This window comes from Lepisosteus oculatus, chromosome 15 (genome assembly GCF_040954835.1).
Source record: "Lepisosteus oculatus isolate fLepOcu1 chromosome 15, fLepOcu1.hap2, whole genome shotgun sequence".
Taxonomy (NCBI): domain Eukaryota; kingdom Metazoa; phylum Chordata; class Actinopteri; order Semionotiformes; family Lepisosteidae; genus Lepisosteus; species Lepisosteus oculatus.
In genome coordinates, this window is record NC_090710.1 from 23,050,206 (window position 1) to 23,062,639 (window position 12,434).

At 34.8% G+C, this 12,434-nt stretch overlaps 1 protein-coding gene across 3 annotated transcripts in view; it reads right to left on the minus strand.

Annotated features, from left to right (window-relative positions):
* Window positions 1-172: 172 nt before the first annotated feature.
* Window positions 173-12,434, minus strand: part of LOC102695554 (von Willebrand factor A domain-containing protein 3B) — a 54,527-nt gene continuing 42,265 nt past the window's right edge. For 2 of the 3 annotated variants that reach the window (XM_015364014.2, XM_069179040.1), the window contains 6 exons: window positions 6,695-6,811; window positions 6,400-6,521; window positions 5,023-5,115; window positions 4,096-4,261; window positions 2,365-2,599; window positions 173-1,962 (listed from right to left, as the gene is read on the minus strand). In XM_015364014.2, the coding sequence (XP_015219500.2) occupies window positions 1,779-1,962; window positions 2,365-2,599; window positions 4,096-4,261; window positions 5,023-5,115; window positions 6,400-6,521; window positions 6,695-6,811 (917 nt within the window). In that variant the 3' untranslated portion in view covers window positions 173-1,778. Of the gene's footprint in view, window positions 1,963-2,364; window positions 2,600-4,095; window positions 4,262-4,982; window positions 5,116-6,399; window positions 6,522-6,694; window positions 6,812-12,434 lie in introns of those variants that run through there. The other variant, XM_015364018.2, reaches the window with a different exon arrangement.

Below are 12,434 nucleotides of genomic sequence, written 5' to 3' on the forward strand. Positions count from 1 at the left end.
CTATGTGGTGACCACAATTGTACACAGTATACTGTACCTAATGAGATCTTCTTGTATATTTTATTATTTAAACATAACATCCCTTGATTTACTTTCTACACTTCTTACATTCTGTTTTCCTGTTAAATCTCTTAAAATACACAGAATGAGAACTATAAAAAGCTTCAAAAAGTATTTAAAAGGTATAATTTATTGTGTTTGGTTATGTAATGTGTTTCACTATACAATTCAATATTTGTACTCCATTGTCTTATTCAAAAATTCAACCCGTCAGCAGGCACAAATGCAAATATTTTTCTTTAAAGTGCTTATAAAAAGTTTTTTTTACAATTATCAGTACACTCAGTTGTAATTTGCTGAATACTAAACATATTTTAAACGTAATCAAATTGTTACCAGCAACAGTATTTTTAATCAAAATAAATGTTGTTTTAATTTTGACCCAAAGAATCACAACCCCTCAACAATTCTACAGTACAATCTAACAGTATTGTACATCAATTTAACAAATATTTTGAGCTGTTACTTTACATTTGAATTCAATTAAACAAGCCACGGATTTTTAAAAATTGATATAAAAGAAGAGCAATGCTCTCAAATAGTGTTGTTTCCAATGAATTTTAAATTAATGCATGTATAATGTTAGAAGTAGATGTAAATCAGAATCCTTAAAATCAGAGTAAAAAAACAGAAGTTCAAAAATCAAAAATGGGGAAAAAATGAAACAAAAAACACTAAAAAGGCAATCTGACTTACAGCTAAGATGTCATCGCTGTTTATAATGATTATTGATGAGACACTAAATGCTGAGTGTTATTCTGCAAGCTGCCACATTACCCTATTTACTGGCAAAATATTGTGTCTGAATATGTATGAGATAGATTACGTGCTTGATGGATACTTAAGTTACTTAAGGAAAGACGGGCTTACTTGCATATTTGAATAGATTGATATTCAAACCGTGGGGATCTAGGTAAGCATAGCAACTTGTCAAGGATTTTTGAATTTTTCGGTGCTTTTTCAAGTCAGTTAAAAGCTGCGTTTTAGCTCAAATTGTTTGACTACGATGTACGAGACAGCTGGGGGGAGGGCGTGTTCGGAGTAGATATGGTTCGAAAGAAACCTGGGAAGACTGATAAAATGATACTGTTGCCAGTATGAATCAGCATAACTATTGTTCTGTTTTGAACAATTTGATTGTCAGGCCCTTCATTGTTTGATCAATTTCTGTGTGCAGTGGCCTAGAGAGGTGAAAGCTAAAGATTTATTTGATTTTTTTCTAGTTTACATCCTGAAGACTTAATGAAAATTAAGCAAAACATGTAAAAAAACTGTTTTTTATACTAAGACAGAGTGGAGCTTGCATGGCTTCTATGTTTAGTACTTACTCACTCAGGCAAGGGGTTCTCATTCATGATAAAGGCACATAAACCCGATTGGTGCTTTTTGCACTTCAGCATTGCTCATATCCATTAATAACTCCTGCATAATGAGCCCAAACTGAAATAAATTGAAACATATGTAAAGCTTCTAAAAATCTTGAGAGGTAAGAATTGTAGTCAGTATTTGCTACTGTATACAGTATGTCTGTCCCAGTGGGATAATTGGATCAATGTTATTTAATTGGTTTTCTGTACAGAGATATTGGTATACCCAGCCATCCTCTAATAGCGTACAGCTCAGTTTTGTTGTCTTTTGTTGCTTACTATCATTTAGAAAGCCTCATACTTGGTGAATTTTCAATTGTGCTGTGTTCCTTGAGCAATCAAGTGGCACATTTAGTGACTGGAAGTACTTGAGTCAGGAGAGTAAACAGACTCTGCCAATTCATCCACACTCTCATTTTCCTCATTCTCCTGTACACGTTGGTGCTTCAAATACTTGTTATTATACATTTGTACTTCTATATTAAACTGTTCCTCTGAGAGCCAAAAGCAGTGATGGGTTTCCACATGCTGACAGCTGTCAAGACAAAAAAAAACAATAACAAATATCACTTTCTCAATCAACCACCACCTATTACACAGTTCCAGTTCAATAACTACACTCATTTGTCACTTTGTTATTCCAGCACAGAAACATGCTCAAAGCTGTAGCATTGTAAATTGAAGCAGATGGCAAGATAGTCTGCTGTAAAAGAAAATCTTTATAATAACTTTTTCACTCTTAATTCTATGGCAAAGAAGAACAAGGAGTTAATACTTTTACTCATTTGTGCTTTTTTTAGGGGCTTGTTATAATCTGTTATTCACTAGAGATAAAAACAACAGCAAAATAACTGATAAATAAAATATAAACACTTAAAGATGGACTTTTAAATCCTTAAAGTCATATTTTGAAGCACTGTAGATCTTATAGATTTACCGTTTTCCATTGATGAATTGAACATCCAGGTTAGTGCCAATGAACCCTTGAATAACACCAGGTAGGAAGATCAGTGAGACGGGGTCTGCTAGGGTTAACACAAAGTCACCCTCTGCCAGTTTGCAAGAGCGGCTAAACTTTCCGAAGATGAAAGATTTTCTTTGCACTGTGCTTGTGCCATCTGCCCAGCAAACCACATAGTGCTTTCCATCTCCCACTCGCTGCTGCACCTCAGCTATTAAGGAGAGACATAACATTTTAAAATAAATAATTTCATGTCAAGATTCGAATATCAGGTGAGTATCATAAACAATAAAGAATTCTAGAATCCTAGAATTATAAAAAAAGGTTTAAGTTAATAGAACCCAATTCAGCTATCTAGCTCATTTTGTTTCTAGAAGAAAGGATCTAAGTTTCAACAATTAGGCTGGGTAGCTCAGCTCCAGATTCCCACAATCTTTTATATAAAACATCCCCCTTATTTTCACTCTTCGTTTAATAGTTTTCACTTTCCCATAGTGTGTCCTTTCGTTTGTGTTTCCAGGTTTGTTGTCTGTTGGATTGGCTATATACAGTAAATGCCTTTGAGAATTCTGAATGATTTCTCTCTTCATTACTTGAAATAGCTTGTTCTTTTAGCCAGACAGAGTCAGAGACATTCCTTGACATTGATGTTCTGATCATATCTGGTGGTCAGTCTTATGTGGACTGATTCCAAAGCAGAAACCTCTTTTACCATAATTGTACTCAGCAATCTGTACACAGCAATTTAATTAAGGTCTTACTAGTGCATTGTAGAATCAAGCCAGTGAGTAAGTCTCTCCCAGCTGCCTGACCAAGTACCCACAACCCAGCAACAGCATCTCAACTTGGTCTTGTAATGTACACTCCCAGTTAAGTGCTGGTAGCATGGGCCATGACAGGCTAAAGATGACTTTACATGCTCAGTAAATATTGTGGAATGTAATAATCACAGATGCAGAGTGCAGATTTTAGCTGATAACTATTAGTTTGAGATTACTGTTATTTATTTTACTTGATCAATGTTATTTTAATTAACTTAAAGAAAATGCCCTAGTACTTTAATTAACTTTCATGGAGGGTTACTTATGTCTTTTGTGGACTTGATTATATGTGAGTTCAGATTTTCATGTGTACAGTGTAAATATACTGTATCCTTACATTATTTCTTTTCACCTGTATTGTTGCTTCACCACTTTGTCGAGAATATGTAAGCAACGTCACAACATAAACATATTACAATCAGACATTTTTACAAAGTACATAGGTGGTGTTTCCCCATCTTATTTCTATGATTTAAGCTTTTACTACCTGCATGTAACACTCTGCACTTACATTCAATATCAGCTGACAATTGTTTTCCCAATACTGAATTTTTCTAAATCTTTCCATTGTTGCTTCTAAAGCTGTTTGCTAATCCACCTATTTTGGTATCATGTACAAACTTGATAAGTTTACCAACTATACCAGAATCTATATCACTTTTATATATTAGGAAGATAGGTGGTAGTAGCATATCCCTATTTCCCTGTAAAGACTGTGATGTACTATTTCCACTTAAGTGTCACCATTTCTTTAATACACTGTCAAACTGTCCTGAGCTAAAGTAATGCTATTTTTTCAATTTAGCATTTCCAGAATATCATTTTTAATTGGATTTGGAAACCTTGTAATTGTACAAAACTATTTTGCTCTATAAAACAGATTTACCAAGATGATAGGTTCCAGTTGCATCATCCCTTGCAACTACTGGTTCCCCCACCCATCGTTCTTCACACTCCAACATGTAGGCCACATCCTGCTCAAACTTCTGTGCAGGAATCAAATATGTCTGCTCTCTGTTGACCAGGCCTTCGGTTCCATCATAATATCTGACCTACACAAAAGGAAAACAAAGGGACAGATGCAGATTTAACTTTGTCGGGTCCACTTCTGAAATATCCCTCACATTTAGATTTCAGTGAAAATAACAGAATAGCAAAGAGGAAATCCAAGATGCTCATCTGGAAGAGAGACTCCCTAGGAATGTGGGATGAGATCTCCATTCTGGGTTCCAATAGCCTTCTGACTGTCCTTATGTCCAGGCCTTTATTTCCTTAGGCTAATCTCCCACAGCAGGCTGAGCAAAACCTATTCCAAGTTGCTCACCAACTAAACATTTCAAATCTAATTTAAAGCTATTAGTGGGTGATATGTATAGATAAATGCATAGATACATCATAAACGTCTAGGCCATTAGAACAAACTGAAATTGTTGCATTTGTTTCTGAATTAATAATTAAATGTATGTTCAATTCTTTGGAATGGACAGTTCCATCTTCAGCTCCCCAAACATCAAAGAAAGAAGCCACGACTCTGTAACCTTTGGCCTCTTCGACAGCTATTAAATCTTTAAAGATGGAATGCAAAATTTGATGTATACATCAGAGTTCAGTAGCTGATTGCTGGACAGAAGTCATTGTCTCAAGACCACATACACTGGCCATAGTGAGACTGCTCTCTTTGGAATGCTCCAATGTAAGGTTTGTGATTTATTCATCAACACGTTTAAAATTTAAGGTCACAACAAATAATGAAATCAGGCTACTAGCACTCACATTGCTCTAGTAAATGATGAAATCATCAGTTGAATCTCACCTCCAGCTTCAAGTCAGCCATCACCTTTATTACCACTCCAGGGCAAAAACACTCAGGATACAGAGGATGGACAGCAATTACAGGATCTTCTATCTGGAAGTAAGTACAGCATATAGTATTTTTACAATCAAGAGCTTAGGGTTACACAGTTGTTATAACATACAGTACATTAGGCTGTCACAGTTTGTTGGAAACAAAAATGTTTTTGAAGTTTACAAAATCCACACCTGTGGGACATCTTAGAAACAAATATAGTCAAAAAATGTTATATATAAAAAATACTATATATAAAGTACATTTCTGTCCTGTAAAAAAGCAATTGAAGATCTTGAAAAAATGATATGGTTTCAATTATTTTCATTGCTTACTTTTTTTTGTATTTTTTAGCATGTGTTAAAAAGCATAAAATGTTGTTAAAACACTTCCTAATTAACAACATATGCAAACTGAGAAGCATATAACAAGAATATTCCAAATTAGATGAGGCCATTTAACACATTCCTTTGGCTGTTAATAACTTATCAATTCAAGGACCATAAGAATCCATTTAATTTTTTTTATAATTGGAAAACCTTTCTAAATTCCTCAATGTGTGAACTAATATGTTTTGTACAAAATATTTTTTAGTATCAAGATAATGAAAATGACAGTAAATGAAAAATGGGTGAAAAACAAATTCAAAAAAAGAAAAATTTAAATAATTAATTAAAGATTGCTGATCTCCTTAATCTTTTGCATTTCTTAGTGCTTGGGTATTTTGGATTGCTTCCTTATTTATGCTTTCGAAAAATAAATGGATTCCTGTTTTGGGGGAAGTTCCATGTAATGAATATATGTTTCTTTATATGACTATTTGTACGTATCACTTATGGTAGGCTCTGGGCATTGATAGAGTATTTTACTGTCATCTTTCTTCACAAAGATGCTTTATTGGTATCTCAAATCAAACATCCTTATCCTTCTAAAGGAAGTGGGGATGTATTCTCATTTAGACCATCTTGTACGAACAAACGTAAGTACTGTACGTATAATGCTGGCTAATGAAATTCATTATATTGCCTCAAAGGTATTTACAGTAAGAATAGTGTAGTGTAGTGAATATGATGTTATACGTTCCTGACTGTCTATCAATATGTACAGTATATCAATACATTATATCATTAAAAAGGAATATTACTCGATCAATCACACTAACTAATTTAGGTTCTAAATTCAGTCACATCACAAATCTAAATATAAATACATTTATAGTCATAGATGGACTATAGAAATATTCAAAGGTATGGTCATAAACAAAATATAAATTATAGAATTACTGTATGTTTATCATTTCAAGTTCTGGCATATCTATGTACATGGTGACTAAGTCTCCTTTACCTTTATTACATTTTCAGAGTCCTGACCATCTGTAATGATATCTTCTCTCCAGATTCTCTCCAACTCTCCCTCTTTGTTTTGCAGGAAGTAGCTCTGGTCTCCACAGGAGTGGATGACTGAACCTGTCAAAGAAGATTTTTTAGTACCTTTATTATTGTAACTTTAATTGTTGTGAGAATTTGGGCATTGCTTCACAATGGTTAAAATCACATGGTATTAATGCTTTGTATAAATATCCTCTCTTGCACTCATATATTTAGAAATTCCATTTTTTCTACCATCAGCATCGACTTACTGCGATAATACCAGCCATCGTGAGACCAACGGGCAAGGACTTCTTGTCCTGGACTCAATTTGGGTAGTTTGAGTCTGGCACTGTTCACATACTCAGGAATGTCAGCCACAGCCTCACCTTTCAGTGATCAGGAAAAAAGAAAAATATTATGTCATATTTTAAAAACAAGAGAAAAGAACTAAAAAGTGCATAATTTCAAATAATCTAAAAAACAACAGCTTCAAATGTTCTGTGTCTTCTCCTCCATACTACTTAAGATGGTACGGACTGTACATTAATAATGTACAGGTAGCTTTTATAAAAAAAGAATTTGTTTTTTTTAGGTGCTATAGAGACACACCAATGCATGATAAAGAAAAAAAAGAGAGAGGCATGCCACACAAGAGAGTGAGTATCCAGACGTGGTGTTAAATTGGTCATTCTTATCTATGAAATATTACAAAAAGAGTTCTGGTCTCTCACTACTGTGCAACAATATCACTACAAGTTGCCATAGACAGCAGACTCATGAAGTTAAAGGCACATCTTCACCCATGTAATCTATTAAAGGAGTACATTTGTACTTATACTGAATACAAATATTGAAATGTTCAGATTCATCACTGAAACCATACTGTAATTAGTACAGAAATCTGAAGCAACTAATTTGGAGCTACTGTTTTTCGTGCCATAGTACATCACAGTGCAAATCAGCAACTATGCTCATAACAGGCACTTTACATAACAAAACCTGACAGCAAAATAAACTGGATTAAGAGCCACGGAGTCCTTTAGCAGTTCACTCTTTGACAAAATCTCCACACGTAATGACACTAATTTGAGAATATACTAGATGCCAGTTTCAAAATGAGTGATCCCACTGTTTCACAAATCCAGGGACATAACTGAGTTAAAGCAGAAGAAAATACTCTGCTTTTGTTGAATAATCTTTGAACATCAAGCATTTCTGGACATAAAATGAATAATGAAATTATACTACAATTTTGTTTTGGCTCAAGTTTCTCTGGGCCCAGGGGTGTTTTCCTGAGTTCCACCTTCTAGAACATACTGTACAGTACACCTTAGGAAAAGTAATCATGTTTTCTGGCTTAATAAAATCACTTACTAAGATCTCTATTTGATGAGATAAGACAACACAGACAGGAGTGGCTCGGGCATGTGATGAGAATGAAAGAATGATTTAAGGTGAGCACAGATTAAGAGAGGACAGCATAAAATCACATTGCACCAATCACTTCTGGCTGATCTCAAAGAGATTGGACTCTCTCATGGTACTGTACTGTGGAATGCACAGCTAATTACCGTGTAAAGTGGAAGCAAATATTAATGGCTTGATATCGCATAAGAGGCTTAATAAAGTACACTAACTTTTAGTAATGTTTTATCGAGCAAAGTTGCCTGTATTTTTATCTTTTTTTCTGGTAATAACGTCATTTAGATTAACGCAAGTGCAGAAAGAAGCTATCGCATGTGACATTTCAAAAACGCACATAGAGCGCATGGTGTTATTCCAGGCCCTTTAATAATTTACATCCAGCACTTTATTGATGTACAGTACAAGATGCAGGAGATTATTTTAAGGGCAAGAGAAAGGTGATCTAAAGTATACATTGTTACACAATGATGCCTTCTCCAGATGGAATGGAATTCATCCAAACTACTGAGAGTAGTTTGAATAAATTAAAAGAAAACACATAAAAAGGGCTATGAACTATATCACTTGGGTTATTGTCTGATGTAAATAATGATTCATAAAACTAGTCTTTTAACAGAATATGGAGGTCTAGCTGTGCATTGCGTGACAGAAGAGCAATGTTTTCTGCAAAGGCAGGCTCCATTCATGCTGATGGGACAGAGGAAGAAATTATATTCTTGGCCCCTATAGAGGTTGATTTATGGGAGAAGGAGCCATAAATGCAGTGTACCTGACAAACAGAAATTAAACCCAGTTATCTCCTAAAAACCTGTCAGATCATGGATATAAAAAATAGTATGTCATATTTGCACTTCATGTTATTTGTTATACAAGTTTTCTATGTGTATATATAATTATATACTGTTTCCTGCTATTTGCTGCAGTCATTATTCTGTATTGAAACTTCATGCACACATAACAGGCTTATGTAATATACTTTATAAATCCTTTTTTGAATATAATGGAATTTCATATGATGTGATCAAAATTACATTATCTAGTAGTGCATATGAGATGGTTATTGCCAATTCCTTAGAAGTTTCCTTTGAGGATGTATTCAGTACCTTCCAGCTTTAGTTGCACCCCAGATGAAATAGGAACAAAAACATGAAAGAAAATTATGAATTATGTTCTGTTGAAAGCATTCAGAAATGTCATACTGCAACATAAGACTAAAGTCATAGTTGTCTGAAATAATTCCAGTAAATAAAACCTCCTCTGGCCCAGATTACAATGCTATGAGCTTCTGGAACATCTCAAAGGGAGTGGAGGTTATAAATTCTAGACAGAATTGCTCTAGGCCCTTCAGACCCTATACTCTATATTCAGAAGTATATTGTCCTTATATTCAAAACTATCCAGAATGGAATGTGACGATAAAAAAATATGAGTCCAAGTGAATAAGGTCAACTGGATTAAGAGATGAACAGGGCTGTTAAAAAAACAGCACTACCATGTGTGTGTGAAATCTTACTGTATAATTACAGTAAGTACCCATTTAAAGCAATAGAGCTTATTTCCTTTATTGTATTGACTTCATTTCTTGTGAAGCCTGAAGTGCCAAAACAATGATTGGTGAGTGCCAGTCTCATTCTATGACAGGTTCCTCTTTGTCCAGTCTCTGCTGAACGCGAACTGATGATCAGCATCCAGTCTGTATGACCAAGTGTAAATCTGGGATTACATTTAATGTATTCTATAAAACAATGTTTTTTTTGTTTCTGAACTAGAATTATGTTTGAAGCATACAAGCGTATACTATTTAGATAATCCGTATGGGATGCTTGATTGTTAGAGGAGCCTTGTTCAGTCATGTGAATTAATCAATGTTCCCATAGGATCCTTACACATCCTCACACCTCCAACATGCTGCTGTCATGAAAGCACTGTTGTTTTGATAGGCAGATTTGAGATTTGGGATGGGATTTTCCTTTTATGACTTTCACCAGCGGACTTACTGTACATCACCTCATCACCTGTGTCTAATCAAAGTCCCAGTCACACTACAGTCAATCATGAATGATTCAGTACTCAAAATGATGCTAAAACATTTAATCAATAACAAAACCAAAATATATATTGTTTTTTAAAAAGCATTTTTGGTGGTCTCGATGTTAGTTGACCAAAGAAACTGGTTAATTAATGCATTATTTAAGTGCAACATTTAGACTCCTAATAAGAACTTTATAAATCCAATCAACTGGTATAACATGCTTCAAACACTACTGAAATGTTTTCTTTGTATTGACACCACACTGTATTTCCTCATGTACCGACATCTTAGTTGTGTCTGCATAGTCTAAATAAAGCAACGTTGTGCCTTTTTAAACCTGAAGTTTAAAAATAAACACAAAGACTTTTGATCATCATGTGTCTTGCAGTCACTGCTCAGGATCTATTAACAAGCTAGGCATGTCCCTGAATAAATTCAAGGATTATGTGAACCTTCAGTCCTCATCTGAACTTAATGGCTTCTCGACGAAGTGCAGGTGATCATTTTCAAGTCCCACAGAATATCTTTAGAGGATCTCACAGAAGATTTTTAGTTACATAACAGGAGAACTCAGAGGTTATTAATCAGTGTTTTAACAGTGCGTCAAACCATCCTTATCCCCCCTAATACAGTAAATCACAGTGATTCACAGTGATTCAAAACTCAGTCATTAGTCATTGTTGCTACTGTACAAGCTTGAAAATATAAAACACTTAAAATTATTCAGGATATTTGTGATGTAAATGGGTGGCAATTATTAAATTCATCAAATGTTTTGAAATGAAAATATGTTGTCAGCAATGATTTGTATATATCTAGAAGCATTTTCATTGTTAATTAATCTGGTCTGCAATTAACAATATTTGGGTAAAGGGCACATTAATTACAATATTGGCCATGCTATGCACAATCACTGAAAATATTTACATATTAAACATTGAAAAAGAAGAGTATGAGTATGAACTTTAGAACTGCCCGTATTTCACATTTGTTAATAAGTGCAAAACATGCAGTTCTGTCCATTGCACTGAGGACTCATTACATGGAGTTTTACTTGTTCACGCATTGTCACCACAGTAACTGTCAGCCCCAGGCCAGCCTAAAGAGACCTGGGAAATCCTTTTAACAATCTGCAGCCCAATGTTGCTAATCACAGATTAAAACTCATCTTTTCTTTGAGCCTCCTAATCCCTTTTCTTGGATCAGAGTTGAAAATACGTACCGACTGTAAAGCTTTAATTTAAAGCTTATAAAAGTACAACACTTGGCACACAAATTCTCAAATAAGCATTTGTGGTAATAGGCTATAAATAAAACATGAGAAAGCATTATTTTTCAAGTAGATGTGGCTTTTCTCCATCAATAAAGGGGGGTATGACTTTCCTAAGAAATTCATATATGTTTTCCACTATTTTCAAATGGCAGTGACTTTAAGCAAGTAAAATGTTCATGTTTGAAAATCCTTTTTCTTATTCTAATGAGATGTCTCTCAAATCTAGAAAATAAAAGATCTGCAATACAGTCTGACAGGGAAAGAAAATATATATATTTAATTAACTTAATTAATTTAAATTCATACACGGTTCTATAAAGCACACCACAATATTGAATAGAGTATGTCCACTGTTGATCACTTTAGTCTCCACTGATCCCAAGGACAATAGGCTAGTACCTAGCCTCATCCTCCTGCAAATATCAAAATAATTTAGTGATGAATGTACACTTGGGTAGCATGGTCACACAGGGATCAGCGTTGCTGCTGTGCAGTACTGGGCCTTGGGTTCAACACCCTTCAACAGTTTATGGAGCTCGTCTGATTATAATAACACCCATGTGGCCTTGTAGGGCTACTTTCCAGGGCTTTGTGGCCGCCTTTTTTCGCATGTCTCTTGTTCTCCTGATTGTTAATTATTCACCAAGCACTCAAACAGTATCTGGATTTGTGACCAAGCAAGCTTCTGGATTCACTGCGTCTCTTAGCTAGGGATTAGCAGCTGCAATGAGATTGTTACTAATCTTTTGATGCCATTTGGATGCTAAATGTAAGTGGCATAACAGCTGCCACATAGAAGAGGTTTCTAAGAAAGGCAATGCAAAGTAAGGTATGAATTGCAGTTCGGTCCTCTCAGCAGTCAGAAGCAGTCAGCAGTCTATCCCAGAGTCCCAGCACACTTTCACCCAGCATCCCTTCAAACACATCTTATCTGCCTTCAGTATTCTGGCAGTAAACAGGTTTATCAGTGCATGAGAAACAGACTACATTGCTACAGTACTTTACTAAATAGGCACTCCCAATACTTTAAAAAAGCTCTTTCCTTGGCAGGGTAATACAGAATATATATGTATGTCTGCTCTTCTGTAGTTAAAATGCAAATCGTGCATTATCATATGGAAGCATAATAAAGGAAAAATTTGATGTGATCTCCAGCTTTTGAATAATTTGGGTTTTGATCAATCCAAATTTAATGGTATAGCATGGAGTACAGGTATGTTTCATGCAAATGCTATAAGTAAGGTGATAAATCAAATACAAACACAGCGATAAATCAATC